The following is a 22,274-nucleotide window of genomic DNA, read 5'->3' on the forward strand; positions in this document are numbered from 1 at the left end:
GCATGGATGTGTAAAGTCTAGCAAAGGCATTGTGAACTGAAAGAAGAGCTGCTGTGCTGGGCTTTCCCTTGCTGGGGCTGCCAGGCCAGAGTGTTCCTGTAGCTCAGCTGTGGCTTACTGAGTTGCTGCTGTGCAATTCCCAGACATGGGATTGTGCAAGAGGCTTTATTATTCAGGTCTAATGATTTGTTTACTTAAAGTATAAAGCAAATAATCAGGTTGAGTATCATTCCTAAATGCACTCACAGTCACTTTGTGTAACCTCTTACTACTTTTTGCAATGAAACCTCTTTAATAGACAGGCTTGCTCTGGGAGATGATACCTTGTACCTGGAGCAAGAACATTTAACTGCTTCAGTAAAGGTGCTCTTAGCTTAGAGTGTGAAAGACAAGTGTGATTTTTGTTTCAAGATGTGAAAATTCAGTTTTCCCTGCCTAGTCAGTGTGGTTATGTGTTGTTATGTTATATTATGTAAAACGTGCTACCATGTTGACCCTGTATTTGTGTATAAATTAAGACAGTTTGGTTTAACCTTTGACTGTATTCATATCCCTCTACTTCTCTCAGTGCATAAGAATAAAAAGGCATCCTAGAATGTTAGTGTTTATCAGCGAGTTCTCTACTGATTTAGAGGTTTTACTGTGGTTATGACTGTAGAAAAAAATACAGTGTATCTGTGGGTATTGTATTGCATTGATTGAGGAGCTGTATTGGAGCCTTAATCAGTGACACAGAAGAGTGAATTTTTCTATACAAATATCCTTTGGCAATTTTTTCTCACAGAGGTAACAATAGAAAATAATTGTATTTTAACAGAAGTTAATATTTCAAATGTATTGAGTATATTTTGGGACTTGTGACTTTCTGCAGTTGTCCACAGAGCATCCCAAAGGCATGTTTAAAGTACTTTAAGCAATTAATTTAGTGTTTATTTTAAAACACTTACGAGAGATACAGCACAATAGAAGAGAACATTGGCCATGATCTGTGGTTTCATTTCCAGTATATTCAATGGAGAGTGTAGTTTGTATTATCCTTTTCTAGAACAAATTGCCTTTACTTGTGCTAAATGTGCAGGTATGTACAGTTGAGCATCTGTAGTCATTATGTTTTAATTTGTGGACATTTTTACTTGTGTGTATAAATTGGGAGCTGCAAACTAGAACTCAGAGATTCACGTGCCCAGTTTTGAGGACATGTATCTCCAGTTTTGGTGGTATGAGTACCTGAACATTTTAAAGATAACAGAGAGAAGAGGGATGATTGCAAGTTGTTGAAATATGTAAGTGGAAGGGTAGAAATGTTGAAGACTGTGAATAGCTTTACTTTCTTTCCCGTGAGTGAATTCTGTAGGTTGTAATAAAAGACCAAGTGTATGTTGGGATGAGTGAGTAATTCAGGGAACTGTCATGTCTCTCTCCCACTCAGCCTGTGGAATCCACACTCAGGGACAGTCAGCTGATCTTGGCTGCAGGGCAGGAGAGGGGAAGTTCCCAGCTAACCTGGTGCACACACAGTTAAAAATGTTTACTTATTGCTTCAAAGGCATCACAGTGAGCTCTCACACTGGGTTCCAGTAGACATCATAAAAAGTTAGTTTGTGAATGTGCAGACACAAAAGGAAAAAGGCTTAGTAAATAAAACACCAGTCTTGCAAGTAATTCTCAATATGGTGTTTGGTTTATGCACTTGATATTTTCAGGTATGTTCTACTCAAGTGTAACTTCCTTTATAGGTAATGCCAAAGCCCCTGAAGCTCTTCAGTTCAAAAGTTAAAATAGCTTGATGCAGCAAGGAAGCAAAGTTTTGACATCTAGAATGACAGCCTGGGTGAAGTAAGTAACTGACCTTCTCTGGATGTGATGTTTTAAAGTGTGCTCGGTAATGACTGCTACAGTTAAATTTAGACTTGCACAGTAAGCCTGCTTTATAAACTAATTTATTTTCAAAGATTTTTTTTCATCCTAGAGAAGATTTTTTGTGATTTTAGATTTTGAGAAAGATTGCAAAATCTTTCTTTTCCTCTCTTATCTCCATGCCTCTTATCCACATTCAGACCAAATAATAATTTATGAATACTTTTAATATTCATCAGGTTCACAATCCAAACCACACTTCTGATTTTTTGGACATTTTGTTCCTCCAAACCTCACCCCCTTTCACTCTTGTGGCCTTCGTCCTTGTCCCTGCTTTCATTGCTCTTTCCCCAGGGAGGCCTCTCTCTGCCTTGGACACATTTCTTCTAAACTGGGAACTGCTATTACCCTTCTGGAAAAGAAAAACTGTGGAGAACTTAGAAATTCCTTAGCTATGTAAAAATTTAAGCCACGGAATAGAATGCCTCCAATGATGTAACTGATGACATCTGAGTCTCTGAAGTCTTCTGACAGGGACAGGGAAATGGAGATTTAGTATGCCAGTAATAAAATAAAATGTTTTAGGAAATTTCAGCTTTCCTGCATGGCTTCTCCCTGCCCCTTCTACTTTTAGAGGCACGTCCAATATTTCTGAGAAATACCAAAGAGCAAAAAGAAACTTATTATTTATGATTCATCCTGAAAAATTATATCATATTTATAATTCATAATCCCTGAAAGTAGAAATTGCACTCTGTTCATGGAATCAGATTTAATAAGAAGGAAATATGTAGCTTTGTATATCTCAAATGGGCACATAGCTCATATGTTTAGGGTAGCATTTTCAATGTACATGTGTCTATACACTGAAAAAACAAAAAAAAAAAATTATTCACTAACATGAGCAATATTTCATGAAGAGAAGTTTGATTAATTTCATACTAATATTTTCTAATTTCCTGCTCTTCTGAGAATACTTTTAAACGGGATATTGATTCTGTTTACAAAAAAGAGCCAGGTTATTATTATAAAATTGGAGCTGAGCCCAGATGGAAATATGTACTCCCTTGCAGCTCTCTGCATTGTATTGGAGCTAAATGCTGAGGTTCACCCATCCACAGTGTCTGTCTTTATAGTAAAGGACTTTTGGGACTTCATTTTCTTTTGAATGTTTCCTTATATCCTTGGTAGATTTCCTGTAGAGAGTACCTGCTTGCTGTCTGCTGAGGGGCTGATCCAGCGCAGGTTAAATGCCTAGGATGTCAGTAGGGGGTCCAAGACTGTCATCCTGACCTATGGAAATTAGCCTGGGCTGTATCACTGATTTCAGTCCTTAGAGAGTTATGCCCTTTCCAAAAGAGATTTGTAGACACCATTAATGTAATACACATAATTTATTTACAAATATACTTGTTCAGTGACTAATTTCTTAGTCACTTTATTTTGCATTTGCTTAACTGTGGAGCTGGAAATTTGAGTTTATCTCATGGATGGATGGATGGTTAATCTGTGTGATGTTTATTTTTCAGAGGAACCTTAGTATCTCAGAAAGAGATATTTAACTCAAGTGTAGAGTGGTGTGCATGTGTAGAGCAAAAATATGTCTCCATTCCCCTCTGATATCTGAGCTTTTTTAAAAAGCTTATGGTTTTGCTGTCTCTCTCTTGACTTAAACAGCTGATCACAGTTTTGGAGTTACAATTTGTGATAATTTGAATACAAGGGGAAACAGCACAAGAAAGACGTGGATCTGTAAGAGGTGTCCAGAGGAGGGCATGAAGATACTCAGAGGGGTGGAGCACATCTGCCATGGGGACAGGCTGAGAGCTAGGGCTGTTCATCCTGGAGAAGAGAAGGCTCCAGGGAGACCTCCTTTGTTGCCTTACAGTGCTTTAAAGGGGGCTTATAAAAAGGAGAGGGAGGGACTTCTTATGTGGGCAGATAGTGACAGGACAAGGGGCAATGGTTTTAAACTGAAAGGGCAGGTTTAGACTGAATCATAGGATGAAATTCTTTACTCAGAAATTCTTTACTCAGAAATTCTTTACTGTGCCTGCACTGGCACAGGTTTTCCAGAGAAGCTATGTCTGCCCTATCCCTGGAAATGTTGGATAGGGCCTGGAGCAACCAGGTGTACTGGAAGGTGTCTCTGCCCATGGCAGGGGGTCTGAATGAGATGATCTTTAAGGACCCTTCCAACTGAAATCATTCGATGGCTCTGTGAAACTGATGATGGACTAGGGTTCTTCATTGCTTCAGTCTGGTTTAGGGGGTTTCAGTGAAAAGTGCCTAAATATTTTGCAGACTGATACCAAAAGCAATTCACATGTCACACCACATGTGTGGAGCACCTCATGCTGGAGCAGAGGGTTGAACCTGGGTTTCATAGAGCTAAGCCCACCACCTTAACCTGCTTACTTGTTTTGTCTCTCTAAGCTGGCTGATTCATTTGAATTTATTTTAACTTCATTTGAAGTATTAACTTATTCACTGGAATTATTTGAATGCACTGATTTATTCAAAAATATGACCATGAGAAAAGTAAATAGCAGATTGCAACAAATTTACATTGCAAAGAAAGGGAGAGCAAATTTGATCTGCTGTGGTGAGTCTAACTGTATTGGCTGGAGTTTAATTTGGGGAAAAAAATTATCATAAATATGATAATAGAGCATCTGATATTTTTCTGGTAAATAACTGGTCATGTAGGAAAACCTCTCAGTCTCCACCCTCACAAATCATTTAAATTCCATCATTCCTTGGGGTTTTAAAATTACTTCCAGTGTGTTTAAAAGGGGCTGTTGACTAGAGATGAGTAAGCAACCCTTCCCTTGAGATAAAATACATTCTTTGGCTGGCAGCCCCCAATTCATTTGTCTTGATATCAGTGGAAGTATCTTTATGTTTTTTGAATCAAATGTTCATAGCAATGAACCCAAAAATCAATCATGTGATACCCAGTAACAGCTCGTTTACTTATTAATGTAATTGTGTACTCTGAGAACACTCAATATTTAAACTTCTGTGGTTGTTTTAACAATTGTTGCTTCAGACTTCAAAATACAGTGTAAATCAGTAAATGTAAATGCATTACTCTGTCCTTCATGTTCAGGCGAGTCGCTACTTCCCTTCAAATCACTGAAAGCCCTCTTACCCAGTGCCTTTCACTGTGCAGGCTGACAACAAATCCATTGAGTTCCATGCCCTGATTTTGAGAGAAACATTTTATTTCTCCTAAATCTCTTTATAACAGAATGCACTCAACCATCCTCTTTTCTTGGAATAAAGCCCCTTTTTCAACCTCTTCATTCCTTGTGCTTTACCCTGTTAGTTTCCAAGCCCTGTATTCATGAAGATGTTTCACAGTTCTCCTGGAGTTGTAATGATTTGTATCACCTGCTAACCTGTGCTTTTTCCTACTTGTCTTTTGTCTTACTGTCTCTTGATCCCCAGCTGCAAACCCCATTTTCACATCTCATACAAACCTACTGTGTCTCTTTCTCCTTTGTATTGATCTTAAAGACCTCCCTCTAATGTGATGATTGTAATAAATGAGACTGTGCAAAGGCTAGGTAGAGGCTGATGAGCAAAGCTGGCTCCCATCTCTGAGCTTGATCCATTCAAGTTGGTGAAAAATCTCTTACTGATTTTAGTACAGCAATGTCAATATTAAATTTCCATGTATCTGTATTTATAACCGCATTTCTGATGGTGAATTTTCCTCCTCCTTGGACAGGAACCATCTTTGTCTATGTTACCACAGCATCTTGGCAATGGAGACAAATCTGAGTTTATTCATCTCTATTGTAATAGAATCATAAAATATTTTAGGTTGGAGAAGACCTTTAAGACTATCAAGTCCGACCGTAACACCAAACCTAACATTGCCAAGTCCACCACATAAGTGTGTCCCTTACCACCATGTATGCCATCATCAAAGACTGGGAAAGAAAAGGGGAAAAGGATTTGGGTGTTACTGATCACCTTGCTGCCACATGTAAGAACCAGTGAATTTTCCCACTGTCCGTTCAGTTTTATAATTCTTAATTCTAGAAGATTGGTAAGAGAGAGCAAACACAGCATTGGGATTTATGGGTCAGGACACTTACCTGGGAGGGTGGGAATGAAGTTCCTGTTCTGCTTTGTCAGTGTCACTTTGTGGATTATCATATCTGGAAACCAAACTGCTGTACAAGGGGAGTTCTGAAGAGATTGAAGTGGCTGTGTACAAATGGGTTTGAGCAAAAAAAAGGTGCAGAATCGAGCAGCAGTAGATGAAACCTGATCTTTATTTCTTTGCTGGTGCTGCTCAGCAGTTTCCTTGATGACTCAGTTACATGGTGAAATCAGCTTTCTGAATCCAAAGAACAGAAATGCCTTTTATAACAAGGGAAGGTTCTTTCTTGGTAATCTGTTCACAAAGTAGAACATTAACCTGCTGAAAATCTTACTCCCTTAATATAAATGTCATCTTTCTTAATGTTCAAAGCACAGATTTTACACAGGGAAAATTGGGAGGTCTTTCAGAATAGAAATGAGAACATTTTAGAGCATTAGTTGACTTACAGGGTGAGAACCTCACCCCAAGCATGTGGGTTTAGCTTTTTGTACTTGCTTGGTTATAATTCTTTTTATATCAGTTGAAGATGACCTATTTTTCTAGTTGTAAGATTTGAATCTCTAGAAAATGAATCATTCTTGTCAAATGAACAAGACCTTCCTCCTGTTTTAAAGAGATAGTTATTTTCATGCATATAACCTGTGGTCAGTTGCTTTAATTAAAAAAAAAAAACCAGACCAATGATTTAGTGTTTTTGTAGATTGTCTGCAAGTAATACAGAGGCAAAAATAATCCAAATCTCTGCAAATCCAGTATCTCAGCCTACCTCTGTTTTTTGAAAGGTGATATGAAGGTTTGTGATCAAGAAAGAATGTTTTTAAGCACATGAACATGTTAAGAATTTGACTGTCTGAAAGGTTCATTACTGAGCACATTCTCACTGGCCATCCTGGAGTCAGGCAGTGCTCACAACAGCAGGCACTTTGGTATTTTAAAAGGGATTATTGGCACAGTTCTAGGTGAACAAAGGCTTTGCCAAAACACTGAAATCTTGCCAGGGCAGACACAAAGAGTGGTTTTTAAAGCAGCATTGTAGATTTGGTGCCTAATTTCCACTGATGCAAATTTTGAAAAAATCACGTAAGGAGATGCCTGGTCTTTGATGTGGAAGGAGCCCCATTGCTGCCATGATGTCAGTCTATGGGTTACCTTAAACACAAGTGCAGCTCTGGCCTTGGGAAGTCAGAGGGGTTCAGTGGTGTAGAGATGTACTGTGTTAGTTTGAAAATCATAAAATAATTTAAATTGGAAGGGCCTGCCAAGCTTTAGCTTCTCAGACAGTAAAATTGAAATTTTCAAAATTATTATATATATTTATAAACTATTTGTCACCATAGTAATTATAAGAATGCTACTTAGATTTGATTGAAGAACAAACAGGACCTTTTCTGGAACAGGGGGCCATGTTTGTGGCAGCCTGTCATTAATTAGTCTAAAATACACCAATGGCTATTATGGAGGAATAGAAAGATTTATAAAGAATATAAAGGTTCTGTAAGCAATTTTGGGACCTACTAGACTGTCAGCTACTTACTGCATTTATACCACAACTTGAGAACTACTGTCATCACAAGAGGAGTTGTTAGAAAATCAGAATATCCCTGTACTTGGTGTTACTGGTTTTTATCTTCTAGAGATAATGGTATAAATTATATCTAAAATATAAACTTTTGTCTCTACAGTATTTTTATGTAGTTTCTGCTATGGTGGCAGTTTTGTGCATTTCAGCTTTACCCATATGCGTTTTTTCCACTGAGCCTTTATCTTCATTGACATATTTTTAAGTTCTAAATATTTGCATTTTCTTTTGGTTGAAGTTCATCCTGGCTGTGCCAAGTTCCTTTTGCCTACTGCACTTTTTGCTTACCCATGAAGAATTATACTTATCTCCCCATACCTTGCTGCAGCAGAACATTTTGGTACATTTTCCACCAAGTTTACTTTTGAGTTGGATGCCGCACCCTTAGATACATCCTGCACAGACAGGTTCCTGCTATGTCCCCCGTGGTGAGGTCTGTGAGTATTATCCTTCCTCACAGGCTCTTGCTTGTTTTCCTGGTGGTTTTTCATCATGACCCTGCACAAGAGCTGCTGGCCTCACTGCTACTGCATGTTTATTTGTTCCTGTATGTGTTTAGAATATTTTCTTTTAATTTCTGTAGCTTCTGTGAGAGAATCTTAGAGTGTGATTTTAAGTAAGAGGTTCTCCTCTGTGACTGAGAGCGGAAGTTTCAGACCTTGCCTGTGCCCTGGCCACTGTACAGTGGACATTGGAATCCTTTCTGTTTTCAAATGGATTTGCACAGTACATGAAAACTGAATGTGGTCTGTTGCAGAATGGTTTTGGCACTCCTTTTTAGTAATTACGTATCATTATACTGCTATTTAAATGCAACCTGCCTAAACATTTTATTAGTACTTTACTACTTAATTAACAACTATTGCTGAAAACAGTCCCCATACTGAGACTTATTCCACTTAAGCATCCATGCTAGTGAAATGTAACTTGCCTTTTGAAGGAATATATGACATTCTGTGGAATGTTTTTTCTTGGTTGGTTCTTGAAAGTGAGCCACTTACTTAGTGCTGAGTATCTGAAATTATTTAAAACAGTATCTGCTAATGCTTTCTACATAAAAATGATAATTATACAAATAAAATTCTCAACAATAATTCACATTCTTGTCTGGGTGAAGAGCCTTCATACAACAAGCCACCAAGCTCTGCTGCTAAATCAACAATTGTGTTAGCCTTGTAGTGTCACTACATGTGTCATTTCCTTTGGTCTCTGACTCTCCTGGTGTGTTCCATACGTTCCAAGCAGTGTAGAATGGAATGACCTGGAGATGTTGTCATTTCCCAGGGATGTACACGCAGAAAACCAAAAAGGTGTTTGGGTTTGGGAGAAAAGATAAAGAATTTCCTATTTTTAAATGAATTTGGTTTTTTAAAGATCATTTTTGATGGAGGGGTGCTGGGTATATAAAACAGTGCTCTAGGGAGTTCTGGAGCTCTGCAGGATTTCTGGGAATTAGTATTGCTATAATGATGGAAGATTACTTAGAGCCTTCTGCATACAAGAAAGATATGTTGTGATTTTCTTCCATAAACTGCAAGCTTAATACTGCACACTGCCAATCTTTTACATTCCTCTTTCTTTAGGAATCTCAGATGGAGAAGATGCATGCAGGGGGAATTTGCTTTCAAAACTGGACTTCTGCAGGACTTGGTTCTCTTCTCACAGTTGTGTAGGCCAAGTGCAACCCATGACAGAATCCTTCACAGTGAGTGACATCAGTTCCTCATAAAGTTATTATTTAGTCATAGTTCTGTATTTCCAGTTGGTAAGATCATGGAGGGGAATGTGGTGTTTGAAGAGAAAATCTTCCTGCTGCTGTGTTCTTCTGTGGGACATTGCCATGTTTCAGTTGTCCTAGATTTTAGTCAACCATTTGAGCTCACAGTCAGCTCAAATTTATCTCCTTTGGCTCAGATGTGTCTGTGTAATCTGCAGCCCCTGCTGCAGTTGTTAACAACTGGCAGAAAGACAGGGCTGAAGGACGGGGGGGAAAGTCTTTCTGACCACTCCGGTAGGGTTTGTCAGGCCTTGTCTCTTAATGCCATGGGTGTTGGTTTTGTCTAAACTTTGGGCTTAAGGCTTTATTAGGGCCATTAGATGGGAGAAAAGACCTTCATAGATCTGTGAAGGGATGCTTACTGTATTTCCACCCTGGACATATTAGATGTCTGTACAAACTAATTCTTATCTCTGCCATTTCACAGCCCAGGCCTAATCAGGGCAGGACAGACTAACAGTAAATAGATGATACTGGCTGTAAGTTGAGTTTCTGGAGGAGATGGCTCAGGCCATGGAGGTCAGTGGGGCCAGATGTGTAAAAAAACTCCTTTTTGTAGGCTCAAGCAGCATGATGACAGCAAAGCTGGCTGTCCTCAGCCTTTAACTGGAAACGGTATCTGTTCCCTAATGGAGGCAAGTTGTAAATTCACAGATGGTCTATAATTACCCTTAACTAACACTCTGAAGGTAATAAGTGGAGCCTCACCCCCCTCCCGCTTTCCCCTCCTCCACAGGTGTCCAATGTGGTTATTTACACCTGTGAAGAGTGAGTAAGAAAATAGGTATAAAATCCTGTCATTCAGGTTTGGCAGTGTTTAACAACCTTGTAAATGAGTATTCAAATCTTCAGGTGGAAGATTGAGTACTCTTTCCAATTTTTTTTTTAATCCTCACTTTTTATGCTCTTTTTCCATCCTGAATAGAGTACCTAGAGTGATCATGCACAGTGATGCTTCAGTGGGGAACTTTTTACGAGGGGTAAATTTAAAAATTATTTAGGACATCTTTTGATTTCATCAACCACTCACAAGAACACTGTGTAGCAAAGTAGTGTGCACAGATACTCCTTAGGGAATAGGACAGATGAGTTGAACTGTATTTTCATTAGGAAAACGTACTCCTTTTTATATCTATGCAAGTATTAAATATTATCAATTCTAATGCTCTCGTGAAACCCTTTGGCACTCAGCCTTGCCAGGGTTATCACTGGGATTTTGGTCAAGAGTAAGGATTTTAGGACTGCACTGATATGCGTTCATGAACCTCATTCTTGTCAGTTTACTGTTTGCTATTTTCTTAAGTGTTTGTCCTAATTTAAAATTTGAGAAATTCTGTAAAGTTGGAAGAAAATTGAGAGAGTTGCCTGTGTTAGTGGTTAAAAAATTCCAGTAATTTTTTGCATTTTTATGGTGTGCTTTCATTTTCTTGGTAAGAAAAATGTTCTCTGAGTGAGGGTTAAATGCATTCTTGACACTTGATTCCCTCCCCTGCCTGCTGACTCACCATTTCATTGGCACACAGCCATGGTACAGTTGTGGAGTGTGTTTACCAAGTGCTTGAATCACAAATGGAGAGTTGTTGGATTTTCTGATACTTGAAATGGTTGGGAAAAGTTTTAGCCTTTCAAATCAGCCATATTGCAGACTGTTCCTTTAAAGCTCAGTTTTGATATTTGAGTATCTTTCTGGATGAAAAGCATTTATTTAAAAAGCGCCATTTAGAAGGAGACAGTGTCTTTGTGTTCTAACTAGAGACAGCCATGTATGGAAGATGAGTCCTACCAGGTCTAATGTGCTTTGGGTTGTTCCTTTCCAACTGGCATCACATTAGCATCCAGGAAAATAAGTCTGCTTCATCCTGCTACATGTAAATACATGAAGAATAAAACGTGCTGTTTTTCTGGTCTGATGAAGGCAGGCACATCCCAGTGCTGGGGATGGGGTGGGTGTTATCAGCACCATGTCTGGGGCTTGCTCTCAGAAATGAAGGGAGGATTCGAGTCAAGCAGTCACCAGCTCTGCACCCCACAGTCCAACCAGAAGGATGCTGCTAATCTGACCTTTGCCCTTGGAGCAAGAGCATCCATCGGCAGTGCAGCCAGCAGGAGTTTGGAGTTGGTGCTCATTTTGAGTCTAATGGGCAAAAAGTAGATTTGAAGGGAATTGTTTGCCAGAGTCTGAGCCCCTGACAAAGTTGCCGCAGATGCATACAAAATAAACAAGTAAGAGGCTAAAATAATGCAGATCTTGAATAATTAGGCATGGGAAGAGTTTAATGTGAATTCCTGTATTCATTTAATGAAAGTGAATACCCCAGAGCCTCGTGGGCAGCATAAGGAGAAACCAGGCGTCTGGAAGGACAGCAGTAGGAAATTGCTGATCTTTTTGGAGTAATAGATAGCGTAGTACTTATTTACAGACACATCAGAAACACATTTCTGGATGACTGTGAATAACTTATTTCTAGATGATAGTAATTAACTCAATTCTAACAAGTCAAGATTGCTGCTTAGTGTTTAAATCATTTTTCATTCTAGAAACTCCAATGTTAGATGGCAGCTTTTTATCTCACATCTTAGGAAGCAGCAGCAGTTCAACAGCCCTCGTTTCAAACATGACTCCTGGTTGCAAAGAGCATTTTCACTTTTCTCTTTACAGTTGTTCACCAATATATTTCTGTGTATGACCAATGTATAAAATCAGTTTCACAGATGTGTTATACAGTCATCCAGAATTCAAATTGATAAATGTGACTGAAGGGTTGAGGAACATTAAAACACAGCACGGCATGACTTTCTACTAACAGGAGTCAGCAATAACACTGTAAACGTTGAAATTTATACAAGACTTCATAGACACTGCTGTTAAATTTTGAACTAATGGAACCCTTCCTCCAATGCTAATTATGTGTTTCTCATCAGAGCACTTTATCTTTTGAAGAGATGGCTACAAGATATTCCTGTACTATCACTGTGAAGGAGTTTGCTGTGGTATCTGTCAGCCACTGGGTTTATCTAGAAGCAGGCGAAGTCAAGAGGAGGATCTCCACTGATGCTGGTGGCTCTTGACTTAGAATCATGGGGTTTGTTCAAGTGACACCAGTGTCAGGAAGTGATAAGGAAAGGTGATAGAGTTTAACATAGAATTTTTAAAGTTACTAAAGGTTTCATTTTCTCAAAATGAAAATTGCCTTCTTTCTCCCATAGTACTCTTAACTGTTCCAGATGAAAATTACTGAGTAACACCAGATGGACTTAATAATTGGAATTTAACAAAGTTTTTAACAGTTCTATTTTTATTATATATCTGTAATGAGCAAATTTGTGAAACCAAGGAAAGAGTATAAATTAAAGCAAAGTGGTGCTAACACAGTTCAAATGGTTTGAATTCTACAGGGGGTTTTTAGTGTGGCTTTCTTAGTAATCTGAAACTCGCCATGCTATGACTGGAGATTGGTTTTGAGGTTAAGTCAGAGTTGTGAAGAGATGCATTATGTTTGATTAAATTTTTCTTCTGAGGTGGTTTCATGACAAATAAGACACCCAAGGAGAGGTGAATTCCTGAAGTCAATATGTCCAGAATCAAACCTGACTTTTTCCTTTGCAAGCAAACTGTCCCCTAGTCCAACTTCTGACAATTGTTTTGCTTTGAAATCCCCCAGTGTTTAAAATTGTCTGCTTTTTTTCCACATGCTTTCATTTGCTTTCAGAACCTCTCCTTGTTCTTGCCATATGCAATATTATTTCTGTTATTCAAAATCAGAAGTGGTACATCTTAGTGTATGTAGAGCTTTGACCTGTTTTTATATCTTAATTGGGATTAATACCTTCCTGTTCTTTTAAAACATGCAATTAATTCTTTATATCTACTTAACATGTTCCTTTTCCATTTAATTTGTATATTAATGTGCTGTAAAAAGGATTGACATTTGAAAAAGCTTGAACCCTCCCCAAACACTTGGATGAAGTTTTTAATTTTAAAGAATTTTTGCTTTCTTTTAAAAATGAGTTATTTAAAATAAAATTCCCATGTTGACAATCTGTGTCAAAACTAAACCAAACTTATCAATAAAACTGTTAGACAGGAAAGCTATGACACCCTGTTCATCATGTGCACATTGCTCACAGTCCAGTGGAAGCTACAATAAGTTAATTCCTGACAAGAGTCACTGTAATAAATAATTGGATTTGTTGATAGTGAAGTAAGACTAGATTTCTCAGTCCTCTGCTCCAAATAGCTGACCACAGTTTTTACTAACAGTGTCTGTCAGTTTAAAGCCAACCAATATAATTGCTAGAACATAATTGCTTCCTTTGAATGAAGTGTAGGTAATTTTTTCAGACCTTGTTGTATAGCTGGGTTGGCTAACCCTGGCTCTCTGTAAAAATATCCTTCCTTTTCTGCCCCAGGCAGAAGTAATTTACAATTACTCTTCTAACCATGGGAGATATGTGATTGGAAACAGCATTCATGGATGCTATGGGCAAAGGATCCCCTGGTACACAAGAGCCCCTGGCAGAAATGTTGTCTGGAGCCATGGGGGGGGACCACAGGCTGATCCACCTTCTCCTGCACCAGGCTGGGGCTGGGCTGAATCTTGGCCTTCCTGAAAAACACCACTTCAAAATCCAGTTCCCTCATGTGGAGCCAAAATCCTGCATGCAACAGCTGGCTCTGGGCAGGAATATTTTAGGTGATGTGCAATAGCAAATAGTGGAAGCGATAACAGTGGAGAAGGTGTCCTAGAAGTGTGTTTGTGAGACAGTTCTTGGTGGTTTTCTATGATTTGATCAAGAAATGGTAATTGAAATGGATCATAATTGATTTCAGAGAGTTCTTATTGCAGTGTGTCTTAGTGCCCTGGGTTTTGCCATTTAAAAAAAAAATCTCTTTTGAAAAGCCCACTGTGTGCCTGGTCTCTTTGGAAAGGCAGGAGCCCATGAATAGCATTATCATATATAATGGCTACCACTTATCACGTTCATTCTGATTATGTAAAACTGAAAATCACTGCATTGAAATGAAGTTTCAATGTTTTTATTCAAAGCAGCTTCTCACAATGTATAAATACTGCATATTAACACACATGAAAAATACAACTTCTAAGGCACCCAGAAATGTGTCCATACACTAGTTACAGGACCATCAACAAATAAATTGTGTACAATTTGATCTAGACAGTCAATATTTGATATATCAGAAGATACAAGTCCCTCAGTACTGTACCAGTTTCAGAAAATATTTACAACACTGTGATATAGGGGTGCCTGTACCCTTATAATATTATAATATGTACTCATCATTACAAATATTAGAAACTGTTTTAGTCTGTTCCATGGCATTCTGACAAAATAACTTAAGGGCCTAATTTGCAAAGTTCTACAATTAATTATTTGTGCAAGTTCTGAAAATAAATTTACATTGACATAACTTGTGAATTTTTGGTTCTTTGCTTCATCTCAGAGGTTTGGTAATAAGCCTTACCAATAGACATGCCATCCCAGCTGAACATCACTCCTTTCCCAATAGCTCAGTGGATACATCTTTTCCCCCTTACACCTGACATGGATGAGAACGCAGTGTTTGAAGCAGAAAGAGACTATTTGATCTTCGGTACAAATGTCAAACTAGTTCACTGGCAAAGGAACTAATGCTTTGTTAGAATAATGCAATTCTTTGGTCCTTTGTTTTTATGGAAGGCATAATATTTTTATTCACTAAAATTCGAAATCCTGTCTGTGAGCAACCAAGCTAGTGAATGACTTTCAGTGTAGTATTTAAAATAGCAGTAAAGAGATTTAATATGGCTTAAAACATATGGTTAATTGGGCAGACACAGATAACACATCGAGGATACCAAGTACCCAAATGTACTATGATAAGATTGTCTATAAGTCTCTTATGTAAACTTCTTTAGTGTCTCCTAAAGAGTGCTGGCTTTAGCCAGATTTGACTTTTATAGACCCAGCCACACAAAGCCTGAGATTAAACTACCATGGTTGGGAGCACAAATGCACAGTTTATATATAACAAAGCCCATGCTGACAAGTCTACCTATGTTGTTCAAAAGAAACAACCCGTATTATCCTTTTCACAAGAAAAACTTAAGGCCCTGTACTCTGATTTGCTAACTTTCTTACAGCAATTATTTGGGGAAGTCCTTAGTGCTACATAAGCAATTATGCAGCTTTAAAGATTTCTTGTACCTAATGGTAAGGCTTATTCACAAATGCAATACATTTATAAATTATATTTAAAACTGTAAAGGCTGGCAAAATAATTAAAAAACCCAAAACCAAAAATAAAAGAAACCCCAACCAAAATTGTCTGTTCATCCCTAGCATTAAAAGAGCATTTCATTCTAATGAAAAACTATTGGCACAAAACCATTATATTATAGATTAAAAGAACAGTTCATAGTAGTGAAAAAGATTGCCTAAAACGCATACCCTAACCTACCACAGAAATATAAAAGTTTATATTTTGAAAATATATACTGTATTAAAGTTCGTAAGCTTATTTATTTAAACAGAAATGTACTGAAATAGTAAACTAAGCAACACTTATCTACAGCAAAAATATACATGCAGGACAACACAAAATAAATTGCTTACCTTTAATATCTACAAATGCAAAACTGTAGATTTTTAAAGATTGTACAAAACAATTTACACAAGAATAAAATAACATACTCAAACAACAAATTGCATTTTTAATCTTAAATACTGTGAATATTAGTAAAGGTACCCAGACTAATATGTACAGTACATCTAGATATCTGAATACCTAGTAAGGATAGAAACACAAGAGAAAATTCAGATTCTGATATTTAAATACTGGAAAAGAAGCTTTCAACATTGTTATTATTCTTTTTTGAAGGGAAAATAGATTCCATGAAAACTAGATTGTAACTGTATAGATATGAATAATTAAAAATGTTAACTATGGTTAGCGCTTGCTTTAATGGAAAAATAATTATAGAAAATGTATTTCAACCATTCCTTTGTCATAAAAAATGCTAAGATACAGATATCTGAAAATTCAGATGAAATGGTGCAGTTTAAAAGATCCAACAACGTAAGATTCTTCTCTGTTTGCAAATCTCATTCGGAACGCATTCCTTCACATTGCTGAGCAATCTTGCTATATTTATCTACAAAAACTAAGCATAGTATTGAAATAAACTTCTAATATCTTATTAACACATGACTAGGACTTATGGCTCTCTGGACGGGAATAAAGGAAATAAAGGAAATTGAGGAATCGTGGTACTTTCCATTGCCTTTTTTCTCTTTTTCTGAAGGTATATGCTGGAGGCCTGATTGTGCAAATGTGTGTGTGTGTGAGAGTGGTTTTCACTTGGGTGATCCCTCTTTTTCCAGGTGACTCCGTGTGCACCTGCCATGCCGGGGCCCGAGACCTTGATCCAGCGCACCCTGCGGCACTGCTGGCAGGTTGTAGACAAAAGCAAGTGTTGGTATAAAACAAGTGGTGCATCCATCACTTCAAATAGTTATTGAAAGAGCTCTCTTTCAGTCATTTTAAAATAAGCTAATGGTTTTGATAAGTTTTTTTTAAAAAACATTTTAAACCGGCTAATTAGAAGCCAGATTCTGTCTTTTTAATGAAGAATTTCCATGAGAACTTCTGCATTTAGGGTAATGATTTCCTTAAAATTCAGTGGTACAATTAGAGCATAAAAACAGCACTTCTAATTATTTGTGGAAAATGAAATGTTACGTGAATGTGTTGAAGGCTACTGTTTACTGTAATCACCTGTTCGTTAACTTTACAAAGGCTTTGTTGAAACTCTTTATGGAAATACTAAGAGGGAGAAAGCTGAGCAGCCTCATTTGCAGAGGTTTAAACCATAATAAGTCACTGAGCTCAAGGATGAAGAGCAAGTGCACAAATTACAAAGCAAACAAATGTGCAAAGCTTCTGCTTCAAGAGGTTTCAATTTGGGCGTACTATAATGGCAGGTGAAGTCTCAGAGCATGCTCCTGTCCTTTCCACATGAACTGCCCATAGCAGGAAAGAACTGAGAGAGATCCAGTGTTCAGAAGTCAGTCAGTGTCACTGAACAGTACTAGGATCACATTCGAAAAGAGCAGATTGGATTTTTCTTGTTTATTGTGGACTGCTTTTATGGATAGCCATAAGTTCTTGTAACAGGTGGTGGGGTGGCCAGATGTGGAGAGCTGGGAAAAGCAAAACAAAACCTCTGCCCCCACTTAGTTCAATGCCTAGCACCTTGTATAAACTGCTGGCCCACACCCAAAGGCCTCCAGAGCAGAAATTATCTCACACCTGAGGAATCAGGCAACTAGACTAAGGCTCATAAGGATTTGCTTTTAGACTTCAGACCAAAAGGGGTGTTTAAACCTGAAAAACAGTACGATGCCACAGAACGGCACCACTCACCCTGTTACTGATATCCGGCTAACAGGAATATAGTAAACTTAAATAAAGCATCTGGTTGGCGAGCCCTTCAGTGCTCCTCAAGAAGGCAGAAAGTGAAGAGAGACTTAAGGGGGACTCACTGTGTCAGAATCCACTTTTTTTCTCTTAACCCTGGCAAATGAATCTGTTTCATACATTTTTTGGACAATTTCACACATAGAGGAGCATGCACGTGGCTGTTTCGTTTGCTGCCCACAACATTCTGTGGGTTTTCTGTATATTCTTTATTTTTCTACTCAGTTTGCTGCTAAAATTGTGTTTGCATTCTCATGTGATGCTACTAATTCATTCAAGGGAAATATGAAAATAAGATCTGTGATCAATAAACAGCTGAATATGAACACAAAATAAATAAGTTAAATAAATTCAACAAAGAAAAAAATTCTAGTTGTTTTTGTAAACTAACTTTACATATTATACATATAAATTATCAGATTTTTCCATTAAACTGTTAGAACTTAGAAAAAATAATTAACATATTTCTAATGTATGGTTTTTGGGTCTACGAAAGGTCGCGCTGACCCGGATTTTAGACTGAGCCCTCTGTGTCAGCCCAGATGTGCTGCAACAGCAAGAATAAGTTAAGAAGGACAGACAAAATAAACCCTTACAGGTGGGTGAGCCTTGCTGGGCCTCAGTGGTGCTTCTCAGCACATGGAATGTAGAGTTGGATGTGGATGAGCAATGTGAAAGATGCAGCCTCTGCACAGGTTATGTGCACTGAACTCCTGCCCACGTCTTGGTTACACAAAATCAAACCGGCTGCAAGCAGCTGTGTAGCTCACAAGGAAATCCACACAGCCACAGGCATTGGGATCACTGTCACAAATTCCTCACTGATGCATTGCCTCTGCTTCTCAAACACAGTCATGTCTGACTCTGGTCACAACTGGAGCAATCTCTCTTTAAGTTAGGCCAAGACATCAGACTTCATAAATTTTGTCTTGCAAGTAGCTGAATAATGAATCCAGTCCTTTGGAAGAACTCCACAGCTGTTTTAACATCTGACACTCTTTCTCGTTCACATCTTCAAGTCCAGATTTCAGGAAGCTCCGCACGAGACATTTGGACTCTTCCAATACCTAAAGTCAAAATACGACTCAGTATTTTATTTTGAATCTGAGAAAATTGCTATGGATAATGGCGTGAACAGCATTTTTAGACTACTGACTCTGTTTTACAATCTAAATAACTTCTTTGGGCCCAGAAATTACAATTGATTTATAGCCACAACTCCACTTGCTGATAGTCAGCATCTTTAAGAATTGAGGTTGATGGGTTAGTGCCAGGTTTTTAAAGAATGAGGGATTCTGAAGTACTTTAGATTAATTGAAGGTCTGCCATGAAGCACAAGAAGGAGCTGACCTCCCTCACATTGAAATGAAAATGTGTGAGGCACAATATACTGGCTACCTGTTTTCTGGAAGGGGGCCTTTAAGGTTAGACATGTTGGAAACCCAAATGTGGATGTCCATCATCTTTAACAATTTTCCCTCATGTATTATTTCCTTATCAAAACAGAAAATAAGAAAGGGCCTTTACTGCAAAACCCTGTTAAAGCCTATTTACTTACATTTTTATGAAAGTGAAATATTTTATAAAAGAATGGTGCTGAGCAAAAGAAGCACCCTCTGACTGTGTTCTGGAGTTAGATTTACTTGGCAGATACAACAAATCACCAGAGATCTTTGCAAGAGAATGTGCAATCTCAAGCCCTTAGTAATTGTAGCAAGTTCTACAAGGCATGAACTGCAGGTCCATGGTTGCTCCCATAGTCAGCTCATTTTTCCAAGACCCATGTTTAAACACATTGAGGTTGATTCCTTTAAAATTAATTTTGAAATATACAACACCAGTATGTATCTCACAAGGAACTCAACTAGTCAGGCAAACCCATTAATAATTCCTACATTACTGATTTTCTGAGGACAGAAGATTTAATATAACTAATACAGTGCTCTGTGGGAAGGGAGGTGCAGTCTTTTCACTCAGCTTTCTCAACACCTTCATGTTAAGCCCAGTTCCTCCCTGTTGCAGGTTTCAACACTGCTATTGCAAAGTAGTATTTGTCTTTAACTCAAGTAAATGGTGTTCATTGCAAATCAAGGGGCCTGTGTATTTTTTGTGGTTTGTTTGTGAACAAGTCTTTGGAGGTTTATCTTTGTCCACAAGTCAGCACCAGTTTTCCTAAAGGGTCTTGAGAAAATTTCATGGGCAGCCAATAGCAGTGAGGGAAGGAAGATTTCACAGTAAGGCCCAGAGGTTTTCCCAACTCAAATAATACATGTTATATCAGCACCATCAAATAAAATTCTGCTACATTTCCAGAGAGCTTCATTCTCAATGTCTTCTCTGAGATCTAATCTACACTTTGTTTAATTAAAAATCTCTTGTGTCTCTACCTCCTTTTACAGCAGATCTTTTAAATGAAACTGAGGGATGCCGAGACAGTTTCAGGCATAGGAAATATAGCAAGAAACGATAACAATTTTCACTTTAATTACTGCAGTTTTATTGCAGCCAGTATCACTTTCTTCACTGCATGTTTTTTAAACAAGGATATGCCCAGAATAGGAGTATATCTGCCTGAGGGGAAAAACCCCTAGGAAGTAAAGATAGGAAAGGATTTTCTTTCAACTGTTGTGTACGCAAAAGGAAAGTTATAATACACTGTGACCAGACTGTGTTCAAATCCCTCTTGTCTGGATCTCACCTCTCCTTCACAGCAGAGCTTAGCTGGCACTATCCTACCCTTCTGGGGTGCTGTGTAGAACATTCTGCAGCAGCAGGAACTGTGCAGGTGCAGAAAAGAAGGCAGACTCAGCTGAAACATGGTAGGCCAGGACAAACTGAAAGGCAAATCTGTTTTCTTACGGGCCCTACAGAGGTTTCCCAGTACAGTTGTATAGTTCCAGACTGTTACACCTTCATAAAGGAAACCTGTCCTAAAAGCCCCTTTCAAAATCTGGGGCAAGGAGGTGCCACTCACATTGAATAAATGTAAAGATGGGAAAAGGAAATAACCCACCCTGCACCTGAAAAATGAGGAACCACACAACCTCACCGATCCCTATCCAGGTTTCCTGATGTCAGCCTTCTTTCACAGGTGTGGTTGTGGAAACTGAGGGCCCACATGTGACGAGCCTTGGGAGTGCACCTTACCTCTGTGAAATGCCATTTAATGAAGGAGTTTGATTTCTTACCACTGCACTGCAGGATGCCATCTCTTTCACTCGTAGCATCACTTCTTGGCTAAATGTTGTTGGCCAAAATACTTGTGACACCAGTCCTCTGCTGCAGGCTTCCTGTGCTGTCAGCTTTCTCCCACAGAACAACATTTCATTTGCCTGTGGAACCAAAAGATTCTGGTAATCTTGGGTTGTAATTCCCTTAAAATTTTTCTCATACTTGCCTGCTGTTTTTATGATTAAATTACAAATGTTCTTCTGTATCTTTCCATACTGCAAAATACTTTAAAAGGAGTTTCAGTAGCTATTTAAGGATTGTGCAGGTGGCCAGAGCACAGCATGGGTTTCATTTAAAAGAAATGTGCTGGCATGCATGGTGAATCTCTATTGCTGATCTTACAGGAGTAACTGTCAGTGATACTGTGTCGAGAGCCATGGAATCCAGTAGGAAATATTTGTGGGGCAAATTCTGATTTATTATACTGGTAAAAGCTAAACAGTCTTACTGGAATCATTGTGGATTATCTTTAAAGAGCAGAGAGCTGCATCTGGCTGTATTTCTGCCCACTCCTAACACAATGCAGACAACTACTCTCCAAGGTTATTCTGCTAATGTATTTCTTCACTTTTCTACCATGATGTTGACAATCTTTGCTTTTTTAACCTGTGTCCAATCTTTCTTGTGTACAGCAGGTGTTGTACATTGAATTCTGAGGTTATTTTGTGATAAGAAGTTGGTAGTGATTAGATGAACTTTCCACAGATTTCCATTAAAGACAATTAAGAAAATTGTTTACTTTTTAAAGAGAGAAAGAAGAACAGGAATTTATTAAAGGTTCTTCAGCAGTTTGAGGTAGGAAACCTTACCAGTGCAACACCCAGAATTTGTGGGAATGTGTATGATGAGCAGCCAGCTGGAGTGAGTCGGATTGTTGCATATGGTGTCTGAAACCAAGCCTTCTCACTTGCCCAAACGATATCACAGAGTGGTAAAATAGAAGCTCCTAACCCCAGAGCAGGGCCGTTGATAGCAACCACAATTGGCTTCTTAAACTGAATAAAAGCTTTTACAAAATCCCTAAAATAAAAAATAAAAGAAAGGTCTTGAATACAGAAGTAACACATAAATACCCAAGTTTAAAGTACTTAATCTGAAAACAAATTAGAACCACAGAAGAACACAACAAATGCCCAGTTTTATGAGGTCAGAACTGCAAGATACTTCCTAGTTTGCACATGGAAAAGTTTGCTTATTTTTAGTTATTTAATCTTTCTGAGTACCTGGGCTA

General features: G+C 38.2%; 1 protein-coding gene and 1 long non-coding RNA gene across 2 annotated transcripts in view; one reads left to right on the forward strand and one right to left on the reverse strand.

The window, feature by feature from the left end:
• The first annotated feature begins 823 nt into the window (after nucleotides 1–823).
• On the forward strand, nucleotides 824–13,372 carry LOC125332039. The gene is made up of 2 exons (XR_007206355.1): nucleotides 824–1,836; nucleotides 9,140–13,372. It is a non-coding gene; the product is annotated as an uncharacterized LOC125332039 (long non-coding RNA).
• Nucleotides 13,373–14,355: 983 nt separating this feature from the next.
• CDYL2 (chromodomain Y like 2) overlaps nucleotides 14,356–22,274 on the reverse strand; it is a 67,000-nt gene continuing 59,081 nt past the window's right edge. The window contains exons 5-7 of the mRNA XM_048316567.1: nucleotides 21,853–22,063; nucleotides 21,001–21,144; nucleotides 14,356–18,879 (exon numbers count right to left, since the gene is read on the reverse strand). Coding sequence (XP_048172524.1) covers nucleotides 18,721–18,879; nucleotides 21,001–21,144; nucleotides 21,853–22,063 — 514 coding nt within the window. The 3' untranslated portion in view covers nucleotides 14,356–18,720. The remainder of the gene's footprint in view (nucleotides 18,880–21,000; nucleotides 21,145–21,852; nucleotides 22,064–22,274) is intronic.

Source organism: Corvus hawaiiensis, chromosome 12, assembly GCF_020740725.1.
Source record: "Corvus hawaiiensis isolate bCorHaw1 chromosome 12, bCorHaw1.pri.cur, whole genome shotgun sequence".
NCBI lineage: Eukaryota > Metazoa > Chordata > Aves > Passeriformes > Corvidae > Corvus > Corvus hawaiiensis.